The sequence below is a fragment of the Polypterus senegalus genome, chromosome 13, assembly GCF_016835505.1.
Source record: "Polypterus senegalus isolate Bchr_013 chromosome 13, ASM1683550v1, whole genome shotgun sequence".
Taxonomy (NCBI): Eukaryota; Metazoa; Chordata; class Cladistia; order Polypteriformes; family Polypteridae; genus Polypterus; species Polypterus senegalus.
The window spans coordinates 96,654,938-96,676,366 of NC_053166.1; the positions used below are offsets into that span (position 1 = coordinate 96,654,938).

Sequence of the window (21,429 nt, forward strand, 5' to 3'; positions counted from 1 at the left end):
TTAGTGTAACGTATGAGTGTGCTGTAGGAGAGAAAAACAGTTATTTATGAATTTTTTGTTTTGTTTATTGTTTTGTTAAATAGTTGTATATTGGATAAGTAGTAACAATTAAACATACTCTGTGTGCGTATGTGTATGTATATATACTGTGTGTGTGTATAATATATATAATATGTGAATGAAACACAAGAAATAAATTCAAAAAGACTTCACAAGAAATCTTGCCAAAGTATAAATATTTAGACAGAAACTACAAGTAGGAATACTGAAACAGTATAAAGGGACTTTTAAGGGTAGTCTGTGATTGCAGAATTATACAGTTATATAACTATGCAGCGGGGTTACTTAAACAGCGTACTAAATTTCTGTAATTTGTTTATTAGTGAAACAACTAAAATTTATCTGAATTAGATACGATCTTAGTCCAGTGGCTAATTTTGAATTATTGCACTGGTATAAGCAACTTCAAAGCTGGATCATTTAGGTGATTTAGTTTGAAAACAACAGAACAAAGACTGTTTTATAGGAATTCTTAAATAACAACAATCATTTTAATTGATCAAGTTTTATTTCAAAAAGGTAGCCTTAAAGTTGGGATAAATCTTTAAAAAAAGTCATTTTAAAAATTTAACATCAGATATTTATAACAATTGTAATTTGAATAAATTTAACTTGTCTTTTAAATACTATACTTTTTATCTATACTAATTAAAGGCAAAGCCCTCACTGACTGACTGACTAACTGACTCACTCATCACTAATTCTCCAACTTCCCGTGTAGGTAGAAGGCTGAAATTTGGCAGAGTCATTCTTTACAGGTTACTTACAAAAGTTAAGCAGGTTTCATTTCGAAATTCTATGCGTAACGGTCATAACTGAATACTACTTATGTACATAGGAACATAACGGCTATAGCCTCCAGCTCAGTCGCTGTGTGAGGCAGAGTTGCGTCCCCCATCACAATGCCTCCCACGTAGTTGGCTGCCTGCCTATATTGCATCCTCCATCTCCATGCCTCCCACTGCCCATATAAGGCCATCCGTCAGCAGCACTAATCTATTGATTATAAACGGTGCAAATATATTCACATGTACTTAACCTATATTACAACTATATACACATATAAATTAGACACACACAATCCCCACACGTTCCCCAGTCCTTTATCTGAACTTTCTTTTAAAAGTTTATAATCACACGGCCTGGGAAGTCGGCAGTGAAACCGGCGACCAATCCTGATGTGCGCCGCAGACACGTTTACTTAATTTACATGTAAAGAAGTGATCTCACCGGCGCCATAAGGAAGTCTTGAAACTGAGCTCTCCTTTTGGGGGTTTCATTCCTTATTTCCATTAAAAGAGAATTTATTTCACACACAATCGCCACCCCCAGATCCCCTTCCTTTTTCCACATGGCCGCTGTCCACACACCTACCACGTGGTTGGCTCCCTGCCTATATACATTAACGACATCCAGTGCTTATGTTCCTGCTCACTTGCTTCCTTACTGTCCTCAGCTGTTTGTGCTCACTGCTCCCTTCTTCTTTACTCCACCGCTTCAAGCCTGTTATTGTTTGCCTTACTTCACGTCTGCCTGCTGGTGACTCCTGCCTTTTCGATTACTCCACCGCTTTACGACGAAACTTACAACCAACAACTTTGTAATGGCACCAGGCTTTAGATCGAATCTCCGCACAAGAACCTCATTGAGGCAACTGTCTTCACTGAAACAGGCTCAGAGAAGACTGTATTTATTCCTCGCATCCATCTCATACCCTCTGACCTCCCATTCCAGTTCAAACCGCTCCAATTTCCAGTAAGGGTCTGCTTCGCTATGACAATAAAGGACTCACAGGGCCAGACTCTAAAAAAGGTCGGCATTGACTTGACACAAGATTGCTTCTCACATGGCCAACTTTACGTTGCATGCTCAAAAGTAAGCTCAGCAGACATTTTAAAGCCAGAGGGCAGAACTGCAGGCTTTGTTTACAAAGAGATCCTTACATCCTAAAAATGTGTATTTCTCATACACAACATTTACAATCATAGTCATCATTCTGAGTACTAAAATAAGCCTACGACAATTACAGTACATTGACAATCACGTTACGTTATTTTTAAAATTTTACCTTTTTTTTTTCATAACTTCTTTAACACAGTACTTCTCCGCTGCAAAGCGCGGGTATTTTGTTAGTAAGTATTATAAACCAGCTAATGTCTTCTCCATATACTGACGTAAGAAAAAAAACAACAAAAAGGTAATTTTCTGAGAAACCTGTTTGGGAGTGTATTGTTACAAAACAGTTTGTGTAACTGAATATCCTAAATTGTCTTGGTATTCATTATCATGTCATTGACGCATGAATTAATGTTTGAATTTTTATTTTGTGTTTATTGTTTGAAGCCTTGTTTATTTTTTAGACAAAATTCCAATGAGCACGTTTTTACTTAAACATGTTAAGATAAATCAGGTAGTTCATTTTATCATATTTTTTGTAAACCCCATGGTCAACCCGTTTTGTTTTTTCAGTAGGGGAATTCATGTACACATTAAGCATGTCACTTCATTGACTAAAAGTAATATTAATCACATTTACAAATATTGTATATCAGAAATGGGAAAGATGAAGACCAAAGAACTGAAAAGTGTTGACTCACTTCAGATTAATATGAAGTAAGAAACATGTCTTTTGCAAGATCTATTAAAATGGACTCACTTGGTACAGGAGCACGACTGTGATGTGTGGGAGCAAACAAAAAGAAAACCCATTGAAGTAATTGTGATCTCTCTCTTACTCACAATTGGTAATAATCCACTAGCACTCTCAGTGGCACTTGCTGTTTCTTCTGGTAGCTTAAGATCCTTATCTGAATGTGCAGAATCCAAGTCATCAACAATATGCAAAGATTTTTTTTTTTTTTTTTGGGGTGGTCACAACAGTGGGTATTTGATGCCATACTATAAAGGAAAAAAGAGACTTGAAATTCATCTTGTTGTCTTACAATACACTATAAAAAATTCTAGCAGTACTTGGGTAACTGTTGTTTAAAAAAACGAGCCATCAAAATACCAAGCAGCTGCATCCTATTAATATGAAGCATAAGGACCACTATCTGGTCAGTTAGCTACTGATGGCGATATGCTTAAATTTATCTCTTACAGCCAGCTTGGTGTGAAAGTACAATCTTATCCCTCAGCCCAGTCACTCAGCTTTTCCTACAGATGTGCTGTGTACCCTCAGAAAAAGTGCTTTCCCCTGGGCTTTGCCAAAGCCCTGCTTCCCCTTTCTCACAGCTGTCCATGCAACAGCAAGACATGTTACAATACTTTTGTTGCACGAGAACATTGTCATAAATCCCTTTTGCTTTTCAGTCTGTCCAGCGAGTAAAAAATATTAATAATTTATCAAAGTGCTATACCACCACATGTGCGTTGTAAGGATTTAGGCCATTTTTCATTGATACTTTCATGGCTCATTGTCCTGACAAGGATTAAGACAAATAATGGCCAGTCAGTTACTAAGACCCATGACAGTGTGAAAATAGTGAATGAAGTACAACAGCGGCAGAGTCGTTCTTATTTTATTATGTGGAGGTGTCCACTGCACAGTGGACCATGACCGAGGGTACATTTTGATATTTAGGCATTCAGGAAAAAAAGCTGGTCCGCACATTTGGAGTTGCCCAGAATGCGTGATCATCACAGTATCAGGTCAGGGTCCAGTCCATCTGTATTCTTTTTTTCTCCTTTACAGTTTTGGTGTTAGCTGATTGGCTTCATCATAGTCATAGTTATTGTTTTAATGCTGGTATTTCATAATGAGTGAAAAACAAATCTCATTCATAATTTCACAAAAATGGGAGTCTGCAACAAATGGTTTGTGGGCCCAGTACAATCTCTGGACTGGTTTATCAACTATGACCTTCAGTATCAGGACACTGAAAATCACACACATGTCATACAGACTGCCAGAAACTGCGACAAGTAAATGGTTTACTGTGACTTTCCCGACACTGAAGCCAACAACAAACATGAACACCACTAAAATTTTACAGGCCAGGATCTGTCTAACAAGTGTCAATGTCTGATGACCAATTCACACTGTCATCACTATCACTCGATTTAGTTTGTTTGTTCTGAACCTGACTTTATAGTTTTTAATTCGCCATTGTATTCTTTGCTGAAGGTTCAGTTTCATTCATGAATATTGATGAGTTATCATAAAGTGGCAGAACACATAGAAATATTTGCGTTTTTGCAGCAAGATGTTATTTCATCCACTAGATAGCAGCAGAATGCTGTTTCAAGTGTTTTTCAGGCCTAACACTGTAAAGCAATTTATTTCACAACTCCTCAAGGCTGAGTAATGCTTAACAGTGTTTACGTAGAATTCTAAATGGCAAGGATATTAAAAGATTGATTAATAATCACATAGAATAAACTACCAAACCAGTTCTGAATTGTCCATCAATTTTACTTTATCCACCACAAATGATTTCTTCTGGGACTTCCCTCTGATTCTGCATAGCTCCTGGTATACTGTACATAGTCTAAGCCTGTCTTTTGGCTTCTGTGTACTGGCTTCTTGCTTTTAATCCTCTCTTTCTTTAATTTTGGCCACTGATGTCGCTTTCATTCCCCATATTTTTCTCATTCTTTTGACCACTTATCTGTTTCTTTCACCACTATCCAGGTGGAGGATTTTTTTTCTTTGTGTAACTGATATTGAATTGTCTTTAGCCTTATAGTGCGGAGTGTCCAACTGTCTTTCCTCATGACCATTTGAAACTGCTTTTTCACTATTTAGTACAATCTTGCATCTTGCCGGAAGAAGGGGCCTTAGTTGCCTGAAAAGCTTGCATATTGTAATCTTTTTAGTTAGCCAGTAAAAGGTGTCATTTTGCCTGACTTCTCGCTACATTCATAATGACCAACATGGTACGACACCCTAGTACTACAAACTGCTTGTAGTGAAAGTCATTGGATTTTTTTTTTGTGATAACAATTGCAGAAATTAATGATGTCATGACAGTGAATGGGAGAATGATTGTTGTTTGTTGAAAACAATTGTGCATTATCTGTAGGTTATTACCATGGACTCTGGTGTTTTCTCTGTCCCCTTCTATTCCGTAGTTTCTAATGTCTTCACTCGCATGACCTGGATGCAACTGTTGTGTACTGTATTTTTATTTATTTAGCTTATTTCTAATTCCTTCTATTTATGGTTGTACAGTATGTTTGTAAAACAGTTTTTCTGTTAGTACTGTTTTATCTTCTTTTACTGAGTTTGGATGGGAAAGAAAATTGGAAAACCTGGCCAGGCCATGGATAGAGAAACTCTGTCCTAGACCTGATGCACTGTGGAGAGGCCAATTTAATGGCAAAAGAGATGGAGAAATGGAGAATAAGAAATTTGAGGGAGAGAGTAAAAGAATTATTTTTCTGAATATTGGTAGTATGACAGGAAAATCTGGAACCAGTGATTAAAGTTCTGAACTGAAGGGGGTGTAGTTATGTGTAAAGGCGATAATATAGAGAGTGAACATGCAAGAATACTTAGAGTATTGCAATATGCTAATACAGCAGTGAGCACAGTGCTGAGGTTTATGTATTTACATCAAAATAATGGGGAGACCAGTTGTTGGTGTTGAAGAGGGTGAGCGAGTATGTTGTAATTGTAAAGAAGATTGTTGGCAAATGACTGTTTTAGTCTCGGCCTACTCTCCTCAAGCTGGCAGAAGTGACATCGAAGAAGATGAATTTTGGAGCTGGTTGATGGGGGTGACCTGAATTAGTACATTGAAGTCTGTGCTGATGGTTATAAGTGAGTCCATGGGGGCTTTATGTTCACTTTAAGGAACGATGAGAGCGAGAGTATTCTGGTATCGGGAAATGCAATGAACATGGTGCATGGTGGTGATTTTTTGTATAAGGAGCTTGATGGATATAGTTGTGTGTGAAAAAAAGGTTAACTGGACATGGTGAAAAATATGAAGATGATCCCAAATGAAGGGTGTGTGACTCTGGAACAGTATTACTTAGTTTTAGGTGATCTTTCAGCCAAATTCATAAAACACAGTATAGATGAGCTATGTACTGTGGTTGCAGGTCTGGAATCTGAAGAAGAATGTGAAAAGTAAATTTTCTGAGAAGGTGATAGCAAGAACTAGTGAGGTTTCAGAAGCGTCATATGTGAATAGTATGTGGGAAGCAACAGTGAATGACTGGTTGAAAACAGTAAAGAACTCTGTGCTTTGACTAGGGTCTCCAGAGACACAAGTAGGTGAATGCTGATGTACAGAACAAAGTTGAGAAGACGACCTGCTATAAAGACTGGCAAAAATGAAGGTGGAAGGTGATAAAGCTATCTATAAGGAAATACTAGAAAAGCAGATGCTTAAGTGTAAGAAGCATATAAGCAAAGTTTGTAAGTGAGGAAGGAAAGGGAAATATATTCAGGATAGTGAAGCAGATGGCAGATAAATCACGAGAGGCATTAGGTTTGAATTGCTTGTAAATGATAAAGGGAAATTTATGATTGATAGTAATGGGATTAAGGATATTTGGAAATATATGAAGAAGTTGCCACGTGAAGGAATAAAAGGGATAATGAAGTTTGTTGTGACGAAACAGCTGTAGGTAGCTGTAGGTTTTCAAAAGGAAATGTTGCGAAAGTGTTGAAGAAAATAAATATTGGTAAAGCAGAAAATAAACTGGAGTATTGTCAGAAGTACTATGGATTTGAATTGTTTAACAGACTTGTGCAGCACAATTGTATACTGAGAATTCCAGAAGACTGAAAGCGATTAGTACAGTGGACAGAGACTGTTACTTTAAAATACGTACAGTAAGAACATGGGGGATGGAAACTTGTTAAGGGTAAATCTCATGCAAATGTTAGAAGGGTTATATTTTTCCCACACAGAGAACTATAGACACATGGAGTAAGTTACCAAGTAGCGTGATAAACTGGGGACACTCAAAATTCAACTTTATGGTATTTTGGTAAAATTAATAGTATAGATTTGACACGTCTTGTTGAGCTGAATGGACTGTTCTTATCAAAATGTTGATGATCTAAAGGCTGGGAAACAAATATCTTCATTCCAGTCCATAATAAAAAGCTCATCCACTACAGTATGGGTCACATTAAACCATCATACTTTTGGAATTGGTAATAAGGGAGGATGGAGTGTGCTGCATGGAGCAGATGGGTGCCTGGCCATGTGATGTGTACAGTAGAAGTGCTGGAGAAAGCTTAATTCAGTGTATGGTTTGCAAGAAGTGGTGTGAATCATTATCTTTATACTGATTATTAAAGGAACAGAAGATGGATGTGTACTAAAGTAAAGTTATTGCTAACAAAACAAGGCCCCCACCCCATGTGAGCTGACTCTGTCAGCTAGGGGTCTGCACTGGCAATCTGAAGGTTGCCGGTTCAAATCCTGTAAATGCCAAAAGGGACTCTGCTCTGTTGGACCATTGAACAAGGCCTTTAACCTGCAATTGCTGAGTGATTTGAGTAGTGAGAAAAGCGCTATATAAGCGCTATATAAATGCAAAGAATTGTTGGTATATTCCATAAATTCTATCTACTGGGTTGATTAGCTTGCCTGTCTGTCCAGTGTCAAAGCAACCTCTTACCTGCTGTTGTCTGTCATCCTCCTGCCAGTGAGCATTTCCTGCAGTTTATCTTTGCTGTATTCTCAGTGGCACACAGGTCTGTGGTGGCTTTAAAATCCCTCCTTATGTCCTGACCACTGACTGTAGTTATTTTCTTGATTAAGGCGAGTCTATAAAGTGTCCTGCCCTCAGGCATATACTGAGACCACTGTACACACAAGGGTCAGGTCATATTGGCAGTCTTTGGGTCACCTCATGATTCTAATAATTGCAATTAGGAACTAAAAAATGTGACCTAATGACCTGGAGAGAAACATCTAGTCCATGGCTAGTCTTCCCAGCTTTTGCCTTTAAAAGGAAAAAAAATGTTACACTCACAAATTTGGACCATATTCCTGCTCTCTATTGGGCCAGAGGTACTGCTGCATTTATTCCACATTACTACCATGTATTGGCCAAGAGGTTGTGTGCCCCTTACCTATCTTTTGTCCTCCATTCATCCTGGGTGAACATTGCCCAATTCCTTCTATGTCACTTATCTTTCTATGTCTGTCTTACTGGTGCCCCTCCCAGTTGCCGCCAGACTAAAGACAAGTACCTTTACCTAAAAATGCCTTTTTTATTGCATTGGCATAATGATGCATTTGTTAAATATTTATCTTCTTTCCTAATTTGCCCTGAGATTCTATCACAATAGGTAGACAAGATGTTTCTTCAAAGTTTTAAAGTTCTGCCCCAAAAAGCTCTCGAGGTAATTGATACCAATACCGGTGAAGTTTTACTATACTCAGTAACCATTCAGTACTACAGCATAAACATATATGATTCATTGAAAATACTTTATTTGGCAAATTAAAATTCAAACAATTCAGCCTTAACTTAGCTTACAGTTGCTTTTTATTAAAAGCACATTCATTTTACACTTCAACAATATTGTGCTTTTATTCTTTAAGAGAATGTTAAAACTAACAGTAGCTTTAAAATGTTTATATAGCCTACAGGTACTTTCCAAACTATCATCTGAGTATAGTAGTATTGCCATTAATATCAAAATGCCATGAACATTCTATTGCACAGCTTTCTTTTTATGACCATTCAAGTGCCATGAAAAAAAAAAAAACAATAACCAATAAACATCAACTGAGTAACCACCTTGATCATGCTGTAAATTCACAATATTTGGTTACTAATGTGAACTTGTTAGAATATAACACATCAAAATCTTTAATATGATTTTCTCAGTTTTCATTCTTGCAAAAACAACTTTAACTTCCTTAGTGTTGCAATTTTTCCTCAAAGACCAGTAAAAAGCTTTGCATTTCTTTCTATTGTAAAACATGCAAAACACTAAAAGTACAAAGTCAGAAGTGTAGAAAGTATAATAATTATACATATAATAATAATAATGATAAATAATAATAACATAAATAGCACACTGCGCTTGTGCAAGTGACACGAGCATTACTTTCGGATTCCAAGAATCATTTTCAGTTTCACTGACTGTTTCAATTTCACTGCCTGAAGACAGATTCACTTAGTCATCACTGCTGGTGAGAGGCATTCTTACAAGACACCATTATGAGGATAAGGAGAACAACATTGCCCGGGTAATATTGTGTTTATGCGAGACACGTCTATACCATTGCCTGAGTGACACTCAAGACTAACGCTTTTAGCATTGTTTTTCCAGTCCAAGTGATACGTGTGCCTAATGCTAAGGAGGTTAAAATTACACAAGTTGAGCTCTGAGCCACATATTTTAAAATTCCAACAAACACTGTTTATGTTAGGTTAAAAAAAAAAAACAATTCATACATAGATAGATGCACTTCCAGTTTAGTGTCCTGTGTATGCAAGTTAAAAACTGCTGAAGAAATGAAAATGATGGTACATTACAGTTAAAAAAAGAATGAAGCATCACAAATTAATTGTCAATGTACGTTTATAGCATATGCTGAGTTGCTCTTCTTGAGAATATGGAAGAAAAAGAGAACACCTGAGGAAGGGGGTTTGAATGAGTACAAGTAAACTAATCTAGTAATGTTACTATTTCTTCTTGGTAGAGATTAATTCAAGTTCATAATATGACAAGATATTTTGTGTTTTAGGTAGTGCTACCAAATGTCTTTCAATTATTTTTACTTTAAATCAATGATTTTAGTCATCTTTATAACTTTACCAAATACCAATATTGTTAGAAAAAAGAAAAAAAAAAGTACTATAACTTTTATTGAATTTTGGAATCAACTTGGTAATGAAGTATCAGTTCTTGTGATATCCGTAAAAAGTCAGATGTAATGTTTTGCTGAACAATCATAATATGACATTCTCAAACCTGTTTTGTCCAGTTTAGCGGAAGCATTACAGCATACAGTATACAGTGGGTACGGTAAAGTATTCAGACCCCCTTCAATTTTTCACTCTTTGTTATATTGCAGCCATTTGCTAAAATCATCTAAATTAATTTTTTCCCTCATTAATGTACACACAGCACCCTATATTGACAGACAAAAAAAAGAATTTTTTTTTAAATTGTTACAGATTTATTAAAAAAGAAAAACTGAAATATCACATGGTCCTAAGTATTCAGACCCTTTGCTCAGTATTTAGTAGAAGCACCCTTTTAAGCTAATACAGCCATGAGTCTTCTTGGGAAAGATGCAACAAGTTTTTCACACCTGGATTTGGGGATCCTCTGCCATTCCTCCTTGCAGATCCTCTCCAGTTCTGTCAGGTTGGATGGTAAACATTGGTGGACAGCCATTTTTAGGTCTCTCCAGAGATGCTCAATTGGGTTTAAGTCAGGGCTCTGGCTGGGCCATTCAAGAACAGTCACAGAGTTGTTGTGAAGCCACTCCTTCGTTATTTTAGCTGTGTGCTTAGGGTCATTGTCTTGTTGGGAGGTAAACCTTCGGCCCAGTCTGAGGTCTTTAGCACTCTCGAGAAGGTTTTTGTCCAGGATATCCCTGTACTTGGCCGCATTCATCTTTCCCTCGATTGCAACCAGTCGTCCTGTCCCTGCAGCTAAAAAACACCCCCACAGCATGATGCTGCCACCGCCATGCTTCACTGTGGGGACTGTATTGGACAAGTGATGAGCCGTGCCTGGTTGTCTCCACACAAACCGCTTAGAATTAAGGCCAAAAAGTTCTATCTTGGTCTCATCAGACCAGAGAATCTTATTTCTCACCATCTCTGAGTCCTTCAGGTGTCTTGCACTGAGGAGAGGCTTCCGACAGGCCACTCTGCCATAAAGCCCTGACTGGTGGTGGGCTGCAGTGATGGTTGACTTTCTACAACTTTCTCCCATCTCCTGACTTCATCTCTGGAGCTCAGCCAAAGTGATCTTTGGGTTCTTCTTTACCACTCTCACCAAGGCTCTTATCCCCCGGTAGCTCAGCTTGGCCAGACGGCCAGCTCTAGGAAGGGTTCTGTTTGTCCCAAATGTGTTTCATTTAAGGATTATGGAGGCCACTGTGCTCTTGGGAACCTTAAGTGCAGCAAAATTTTTTTTTGTAATCTTGGCCAGATTTGTGCCTTGCCACAATTCTGTCTCTGAACTCTTCAGGCAGTTCCTTTGACCTCATGATTCTCATTTGCTCTGACATGCATTGTGAGCTGTAAGGTCTTATATAGACAGATGTGTGGCTTTCCTAATCAAGTCCAATCAGTATAATCAAACACAGCTGGACACGTGCCGCCTGAAAATAATACAGTTTATCCAAATAGTCATGCAAAATAAATTTAGGAGAGAACAGTAGGCAGAGTAAAGTTCCTTTTTTCCTGTGTGTGTTCTTTGTGGATTTTTGTGTACTAATACTTTCATATTTCAAGTGAATGTTCTTTCATTTTTCAAGCTGTATAAAATTTTTATGTATTTTCAGTGTTGTGACATTGTAAATTGTAAGTGCACAATACCTTGAAATATTTACTTGGGAAGCTTTAATGTTTTAAAGTTTTAATAACTATTTCTTACGGAACTGTTAATCACTAGGTATGTTTATTTCCCACTAGTCTTGTGAACGATTCACCACATGGTGTGAGGGAATGCCAGTCTCCCCGTCTTCACCTTGAGGAATTACTACACAAGAAGACTGAAGACTTGTCAGGAAGAGAAGAATGTCAGGTATACACTCATTCTCCTATTGCTTGGGCTGCAAAGCATACTGTAAATGCAAATGATTTATACAGTAGTTTAAATCTAGAATCATGAGGTAGCCCATGTAATGTAAGTAGTCAATCATTAAGACAGGGACTAAGGTAAACATCGTATAAACTTAATGTAAGTATAAATTCACTTAGAAATTTAAATTACCCGCTTTGGCATTCTCTAATGTTTACCCTAATTTGTGTTAAACATTACTTTCTTGAGTTTTATTGTATTTAAAAATATCAACTTACAACAGTTATAAGAAGCAGCAGGGAAAGATCTTTTTCTAGTTTTTGACGATTTAAGACATTACTTTTACATTGTTATAGAGGGTGGATTAGGATTCTTACAGATTAGCAGAATATACTGAGTTAAAAATATGAGGTATAGGAAGTAACAATGGATGAGAGCACATCTGCTCTGTTTGAAGTTCATAATCACCACCCCTACTTTGAATGCTGCCTTCATGAGGCATTGGATTGATTTAGAAGTGCAACACTCACATTTCTAAGATCTGGCTCACCCCGATCATTTACTGATGTAGAAACCTGTATTGCATTTCAATGAACAGTATTTTGGGAATGATGCCTTCCCTGTTTGCATTCAATACTTCTGTTTTCAGGGAGTAACTGTTAACTATTTTACCAAAAATGCACGCATTTTACATATTTTGACTATGCATTTTACATATTTTGACTATACAAGTATGAAGAATATTGGACATGTGGATTATTTGACACAGGTTATGTGATATTTTTATTTGCCTTGGATGTTTTTCACATCATTTGGCACTGCCCATTGACTCTGTTGAGTTAGAATTTTTAACATTTAGTTTCTCCACAAAAGCATGAGATTATTTTTTTCCCCTTGGGCACTACTACAGACTACTTGGGGAAGGTAGCATTTAAAATAAAATCTTTTGAGTAGAGTATTCCATAAATATGTTGTTTCCATTAATATAATTAGTAAGCACCGGTAAATATCCTATTAAAAAGAGCAAGACAGACTTTTACAGGCAGCAATTCCAGTGTTATGTTTGAATCCATAAGTCCCTGTCAGCTTTGTACATCTGGACATGGCAATTTTTCCACCGTGCTTGCTTATGTGCAAAAATGCTTAAACTCTGTCAGATTTCATGGAGGTCTTGAGTGAACAGCCTTTTACAAAATCAGTCACAAATTCTCGGTTGTATTGAGATCTGGATTCTGAGTCAGTCACTCCAGGACATTAACATTGTTGTTTTGAAGCTATTTCTGTGTACTTTTGGCTTTATACCAGAGATAGTTGTCTTGCTGGAAAACAAATATTTTCCCAATGCTTAGGTTTCACTACTTCAGGTTTTCTCTAGGATATCCATGTATTTTGCTGAATTCATTTTACCCTCTAACTTTCAAGATCCTACTGCAAATAAGTGTCCCAACAGCTTGACGCTGCCAGCCTCATGCTTCATGGTGTATCTTTGATAATGTGCAATGTCTGATGATCATAAAGCTGAATTTTAAGACCTTCTTCCAGCTCTTGGAGCTTGTAACAAGGCAAATGCAATGCAACTTTTTGAAGAATATAAGACAGTTTTTAAGAAATTATTCTTGTCTATAGGTCTCAGCATTCTGGACAGATTTTTTGGAAACCGCTTGTTCAATTTCGTATCATTTTACACAACACCAAAAATTGTATCATTTTCCAACAAATATTGTAACTTCAATATGTGCATATATTGTTTTTCGAAAAAAACTTGCTACAGTGGAAGAAATGCACAATGAAAAACTTGTAGAAGGTTCTAGACACAGTAACAAAAGATGAGTACTGAAAATGTTTCCAGGAATGGAAGAAGCACTGGGACCAAGTGCATTGCATCTCATCTTTTAACAGGGGCTAAAATGGAATTGCTGTAAATTGTATAATAAAGTTCTGTTTTTTTGTTTTTTTTTTTAAACAATTATGGGAGTATTTGGGTTCTTCCTCATCCAAATATCTATTTGTTATCCTGGAATTTTTCAGGATGCTTCCTGAGGATTCTTTATAGAGAAACAACAATTATCCTCTAGACTCCTTTTAATGCAAAATAGGGTGGACTCAGTATCTGCACTCATAGCTCAGACGACAACTCCTCTTAAGTACTGTGATCGCCAGGATTAAAGCACTAAAGTCATAGAAGATGCACCAATCTGGAGACACAAGAATCGGTCATCTCACAACCCACAAAATGGTGATGGGAAATGTCATATTTTCCATGCAAAACAGTTCTTTCAAAATGCTTGAAAGTGCTTAAGTGTTAATAGGCTCCAGCACTTTCAGTGCTATTTTTGATGTTAAAAAAGTGGGAGGCTGAACCACTGCCAACCATTAACAAAATTTGCCTAGAATGTATTGTTTGTTTTGATGCTAGATGGCAGCAAAGACCACAAGATGAACTAAGTCACTGCTGTCTTCATCAAAATTTGTTAAAAAGTTTCAAATATTGTTAATGATTCCAAATTTGCACTGTCATACAGATTTTGAGCCACCAGAAAAAAAATAAATATAAACCAGAAGAAGGTGACATTCAGAACTGAGAGGAGTCACACTTACTTTGTATTTTCTTTTCTGATGCTCAGTTTTATAAGTAAGTGAGATAATTTTTTTTATATAGATCTTGCAAAGTGCAGATTTTTTTCCAGATATGAAGTTGAAATGACTCCACACTTTAAAGTTCTTTGTGTTTTCATCCATCCACACTATTTACAGTGTTCATTTCTGATGCATCTCAAATTGTGAACAGCATTATACATAACAAGGAAATTAATTAATAGCAAAAGTCATACCCAAAATATATATATATAGTGGTGGCACAGTGGCGCAATGGTAGCGCTGCTGCCTCGCAGTTAGGAGTCCCGTGAAGGTTTGATTACCAGTCAACAGTTGATACCGTTGCGCCACCTAAGTGGTAGTAGCAAATGAGTGTCGATGTCGTACCCTAATGCGGTTTCTTTTTCTGCAGTTATATTCTTGAATAGAAGTGCATTTGTTCTGTTATATTTGTACCTTTTGTGAAAATGTTTACTTAATATTTGGAATTCAGGCTTCACACATTATACACTTCATGTCTGCATTTTATCAATTATTACTAAAACATGAAAAATGTTTCTGTTTTTACTATGTGCTTACATAGATCGTTGTAGACACAGAACACACATGAAATGCATGTGTTCTAAATAACGATATAGTATTTATAAAAGGTGTCATTTTGCTTGACTTCTCACTCTATACAACTCTTAAGCAACTGACATGCAGGTAAACAGACTTGAGCTGAGAAAACTTTGTGGCGATTGGGTGATATAATAGTAGGCTGCTTGCTGCTTATCGACACATTTACAGGACAACAGACACTGATGGAGAGGTGTGAAATGATTTAAGGTGGGACAGATCTATGAGTTTTTTTTGTAGGCTCTGGTAATTCTAGTGTTAATGTGCTGCTCTATAGTCCACCAAAATTGTGTTGCATTGTGCAAGCATGTAGGGTGCTGCATAATGTGATATACAATCATGGCTTGCCTGTACCTGAAGAGATAAGGTTGGATGAATTTGACCCTGACCCACCAAATGGTCAGCCAAATTGTACAGCGTTACAGCTTCTTTTGAATGTAATTCATGCTGAGGAAGTACTAGAGACGTGCGGAGGATGTACTAGAGATGTGCTGACATACAATTTGCAAACATGAGAGGCTGTTGAGAGTTTTTGTTTTCTGTGGTGTCCGGTTTAATTATAAAATACATTTTGCTCTTAAAAAAATTGGGTTTTAGATGCTGCTAAGGAATCGTGTGTGAATTTTTAAAACTTTTCTCCCTTTAGAAGGGATTTTTTTCTTTTTCTCACCCACACAAGAGCAAAAGTAGCTGGGTGTTTGGAGGTGCGCTTGGAAAAGTTACTTGTATGTGTACTAGTTCTTGTTATCTGTATTTGAACTAGCATCGGGGAGACAGGGTAGAAAGCAGCAGTAACTGATATCGGCACTGATAATCGCATCATAACGGTAATTCGTTAGTTTAAAAGAAAAAAAAAATGCCGTGGCTGACTTCAAAGCAATAAAGGGGAAGGCTCAGCAGTGCGTAGGTAAGCAGCTAACATTGATAAACACGATCAAGCACAAGGGGCTGTAGGAGCAGATAAGATAGCAAAGTTTTATTCATTTGTTTAATTTAGATTGAACAGTTCTTAGCGGTTTGAGGTAGAACAGTTAAGTGGGCGACAGTGTAAGGGTTCATTAATACGGGGGAATACAAATAGTGTGAGTGGAGAGCTTTTAAGTAAGGAATAAGAGGAGTGTAAAATTAGGAGAACAGACAGAAAAGTAAACTTAACCTCATAGAAGGACAAACGGCAGGCAGCTGAGAGGGAGCAGAAGGTGTAAAATAGCTGTAGCAGTTCTTAGTGATATAATTTAAGTTAAATCATTTAATTTTAAGAAAAAAAAATTTAAGGCAGTTTTACTAATCCTAAATCAAATTTTAATAATGAGGCCAGTGCAATGCAAGTCCTGTTGGATGTTGGACTTTTTAGATAATGGCTTGGAGGAGCCAGTTGTCTATGAGGGCTACATCAGCAGGAGATGACAGCTGGTCCAGCACCTCCAGCCCAGGGTCACTGATCTGGAGGAGGAGTTGGCTTGCCTGTGTTGTAGTAGAGAATTAACAGACCTGGCCCAGGTGTCCTTTAGAGAGTTAGTGTGCACCCCTAAGGTGGCACGGGAGGAGATTCCAAACCAGACATGTAGAAATAGGTGGGTCACGGTCACAAGGCATAAGGTAAAGGGTGTACACTGTCCGGGAGCATCATCCCCAGAATTGGAACTGTCAAACCGTTATCAAGTCCTTGCGAAGCTGGATGGCATCTCTGTTGATTCTGAGGTGGTAGGCAGAGATGTGGAGCCCCAATGGGAGTTTCCACAAAGAGAGAGGTAGTGATAGTTGGGGACTCATTCATTAGGGGGATTGAAGTGCAGGTGTGCTTCAGAGACAGAGAGTCTCACGTGGTCTGTTGCCTTCCAGGTGCACAGGTGGAGGACTTCCCTGGAAGGGTGGATAGGCTTTTGACCAGAGCGAGAGTGGATCCAGTTGTCATTGTACATGTTGGAACAAATGACATACATAAGGGTAGTCTGTCAGTTCTGCGATCCAAATTCAAAGAGATAGGTCCCAGGCTGAAGAGCAGAACTGACAAGGTAGACTTCTCTGACGTTCTGCCTGTGAAGCGCCAGTCAAAGTAAAATTGAGGAGATTAGAAGACTTAACGTGTGGTTCAAATCTTGGTGCAGGGTAGACAGGTATAGGTTTATGTGGCATTGGGACACCTTTTGAAACAGATGGGACCTGTTCCGCCTTGATGGGTTACATCTGAACTGGAGGAACACCAATGTATTGGGGAGGCGTATGAGTAGGCTAGTCGAGGCCAGATTTAAAACTAAACATGGAGGAACAAACAACGGTGTAGAAATAAAAATGCATAGTAATGTAAATTCGAACCCAACATTTAAATGTAGAAGGAGTCACACATTAAAAATAGTTTGCCTTAATGCTATAAGTACAAACCGGATTCCAAAAAAGTTGGGACACTAAACAAATTGTGAATAAAAACTGAATGCAATGATGTGGAGATGGCAAATGTCAATATTTTATTTGTAATAGAACGTAGATGACAGATCAAACGTTTAATCCGAGTAAATGTATCATTTTAAAGGAAAAATATGTTGATTCAAAATTTCACGGTGTCAACAAATCCCAAAAAAGTTGGGACAAGTAGCAATAAGAGGCTGGAAAAAGTAAATTTGTGCATAACGAAGAGCTGGAAGACCAATAAACACTAATTAGGTCAATTGGCAACATGATTGGGTTTAAAAAGAGCTTATCAGAGTGGCATTGTCTCTCAGAAGCCAAGATGGGTAGAGGATCACCAATTCCCATAATGTTGTGCAGAAAGATAGTGGAGCAATATCAGAAAGGTGTTACCCAGCGAAAAATTGCAAAGACTTTGCATCTATCATCATCAACTGTGCATAACATCATCCGAAGATTCAGAGAATCTGGAACAATCTCTGTGCGTAAGGGTCAAGGCCGTAAAACCATACTGGATGCCCGTGATCTCCGGGCCCTTAAACGACACTGCACCACAAACAGGAATGCTACTGTAAAGGAAATCACAGAATGGGCTCAGGAATACTTCCAGAAACCATTGTCAGTGAACACAATCCACCGTGCCATCCGCCCGTTGCCAGCTGAAACTCTACAGTGCAAAGAAGAAGCCATTTCTAAGCAAGATCCACAAGCTCAGGCGTTGTCACTGGGCCAGGGATCATTTAAAATGGAGTGTGGCAAAATGGAAGACTGTTCTGTGGTAAAACGAGTCACGATTCGAAGTTCTGTTTGGGAAATCTGGGACGCCATGTCATCCGGACCAAAGAGGACAAGGACAACCCAAGTTGTTATCAACGCTCAGTTCAGAAGCCTGCATCTCTGATGGTATGGGGTTGCATGAGTGCGTGTGGCATGGGCAGCTTGCATGTCTGGAAAGGCACCATCAATGCAGAAAAATATATTCAGGTTCTAGAACAACATATGCTCCCATCCAGATGTCATCTCTTTCAGGGAAGACCCTGCATTTTTCAACAAGATAATGCCAGACCACATTCTGCATCAATCACAACATCATGGCTGCGTAGGAGAAGGATCCGGGTACTGAAATGGCCAGTCTGCAGTCCAGATCTTTCACCTATAGAGAACATTTGGCGCATCATAAAGAGGAAGGTGCGACAAAGAAGGCCCAAGACGATTGAACAGTTAGAGGCCTGTATTAGACAAGAATGGGAGAGCATTCCTATTTCTAAACTTGAGAAACTGGTCTCCTCGGTCCCCAGACGTCTGTTGAGTGTTGTAAGAAGAAGGGGAGATGCCACACAGTGGTGAAAATGGCCTTGTCCCAACTTTTTTGGGATTTGTTGACACCATGAAATTCTGAATCAACATATTTTTCCCTTAAAATGATACATTTTCTCAGTTTAAACTTTTGTTCCGTGATTTATGTTCTATTCTGAATAAATATTAGAAGTTGGCACCTCCACATCATTGCATTCAGTTTTTATTCACGATTTGTATAGTGTCCCAACTTTTTTGGAATCCAGTTTGTATTAAAAATAAGGTACAGTAAGTGAGTTGGAGCTGTATGGAGCTGAGCATAATTATGCTAGCAATAATGGAAACCTGGCTAAATAACAAAGATGGGAATACATGTAACATAGAGGGATGCACATTTTTTAGGAAGGATAGGCAGAACATAAAAGGAGGTGGGGTTGCTGTTTATATCAAACAGAATTTAAATGTAAGTTCTCTTTAGTTGAATGATGAGCCCCATCTTAATGAGGACATAAGGCTTCACCTGGAAAACATTAGGGAAAGAGATCTTATTTTAGGAGTGTGTTACAAACCACCCAATTCAGACAGCAATTTCAACACACATCTTTTTAGTAATATCAAAAAGGCAAGTTTACAGGGAGATATTATAGTCATGGGGGATTTTAATTATTCAAATATTTACTGGGATAACCCTGCATATTGGAGGTGCACACGAGCTTTTAGAAGTAATCAGTGACTGTTTTTAGCACAATATGTTGAAGCACCAAGGCAGAGTGAAGTTTGTCTGGATTTAGTATTTTGTAATAAGATAGAATTGAGGGTGTAGAGGTGATTAAACCACTAGGATTAAGTGACCATAATATAATACAATTCTCAGTATTTTGTAAGAATACAGTGCAAAGACTAAACTTGTTAAGTTGAAGTTTGTTAGGGCAAATTTTGAGCAGATGGAACAAAGTCTAAGGAGGATAGACTGGGATAAGCTCTTAAGTGTGGACTGTCGTGGAGCAGTGAAACAGAATTAAAAATGTTTTATATGTAATGTAGGACAGATACATACCTAAGTTTGGAATTATTAGGAAATTAAAAAAAAAACTCCTTAGTGGATTAATAAAGATTTAAAAATTAAGCAGCAAACGAAGAAACTGCTTTATAAGGCATGACTGATGACCACAAAGTGAATTGTAGAGCGTATGACAACATGAGGGCAACCATTAAGAAGGATATCAACTCGGAGAGGAAGCAGCAAGTTCATTGTACCACATGAACACGGAAAGAATAAAACTGAATAATAAAAAAAGGTGCTAACTTTTACAAGTAGCCAAAATTTACACTGTGCATTACAGCAACGACTCAAATGTATGTTTTTATTATATTATAGTATTAATAAAAATAGCAGCTCAATACTCAAAACACATATCTCCAGGACTTAAACCAACAACTAGCAGGCTGCTTGTGCTGATTGACACATTTATAAAACAAAATACTCTGAAGAAGAGGTGTGAAGGAACCTTAGATGGACCGGGGCTACGTTTTTTTGTAGGCTTCAGGGACTGTACTGTTAAAAGACCATTGCACCATTATAAACCACTCAAAACTAGTTTAGTTTCTTGATCCCCATTGACTTTAATGCATTTTGCCAAGTTTGCTGAAATTCCTGAGGACTTTCACATTTTAACCCTAAACTCAACAGGAATATTTTATTGTGTGAATTAAAGGGAGTTCTATGGTGTTTGATTAGTGTTTGCAGTTAGCAGTTAAAAATCTGAGCTTGAAACAAAATAATTTTAAAAAGATTAGCCCAGCACTGATCCCTTCTTATTTTTTTATTTCTGTTTATTTATAGGAAGTGCTGCAGTACTGTGACCATCTGCTGAAGTCTTGCTTTCATATGCAGTGTGAAGAAAATGCAATGGACCGATGATGATGATGATAATTACATTATTTTTTTTTTTTCTTCATCTTAATTTTGGTGATTTCTTTAAGCAGATATTACCAGATTACAGATGGTTTATCTTTTCTACACTTACTAAAGTTAAAGCTTCTAATAACTCTTCTCTTTTTCATTATGAGGTTACAGTTTCATTATGAAATAAAAATAATAATTATATAGTTGAGAGTGTTTCTGTTACTTGAACTACATTGTTTAATTATGTAATGTGTCCATATTTTTCTTCTAAGCAGTTCATTGTCAGGAGGCAGGGCCTGATGCTGTTGGCCCTTATTGTTTGAGCAGTGTTTTGTATCATTTTCTTAAATCCTATACCAGGTACAAAGTGAACAGATTAAAACCTGTTATCTGACTTTGGTTGCAATAGAAGTACTGTATGTGTAAGTCAACTGTGCACCCATCTAGACTCTACACCCTGAATTCCCACTTGTTTTAGTTTGATGTCCAACCTTTCATGTGGCACTGTATCAAAGGCTTTCTAAACTTTAAAATAATAATATCATATGCATATATATATATATATATATATATATATATATATATGTATATATATATATATACTGTGTATATATATACTAATAAAAGGCAAAGCCCTCACTCACTCATCACTAATTCTCCAACTTCCCGTGTAGGTAGAAGGCTGAAATTTGGCAGGCTCATTCCTTACAGCTTACTTACAAAATTTGGGCAGGTTTCATTCTACGCGTAATGGTCATAACTAGAAGCTATTTTTCTCCATTTACTGTAATGGAGTTGAGCTCGAAAGTCGTGGGGGGCGGAGTTTCATGTGACATCATCACGCCTCCCACGTAATCACGCA

General features: G+C 37.6%; 1 protein-coding gene across 1 annotated transcript in view; it reads left to right on the forward strand.

Annotated features, from left to right (window-relative positions):
* The window catches only part of hspbp1 (HSPA (heat shock 70kDa) binding protein, cytoplasmic cochaperone 1), a 97,403-nt gene extending 76,630 nt beyond the window's left edge, over positions 1–20,773 (forward strand). The window contains exons 7-8 of the mRNA XM_039774669.1: positions 11,638–11,749; positions 20,505–20,773. Of these exons, the coding sequence (XP_039630603.1) occupies positions 11,638–11,749; positions 20,505–20,582 (190 nt within the window). The 3' untranslated portion in view covers positions 20,583–20,773. The remainder of the gene's footprint in view (positions 1–11,637; positions 11,750–20,504) is intronic.
* Positions 20,774–21,429: the final 656 nt, after the last annotated feature.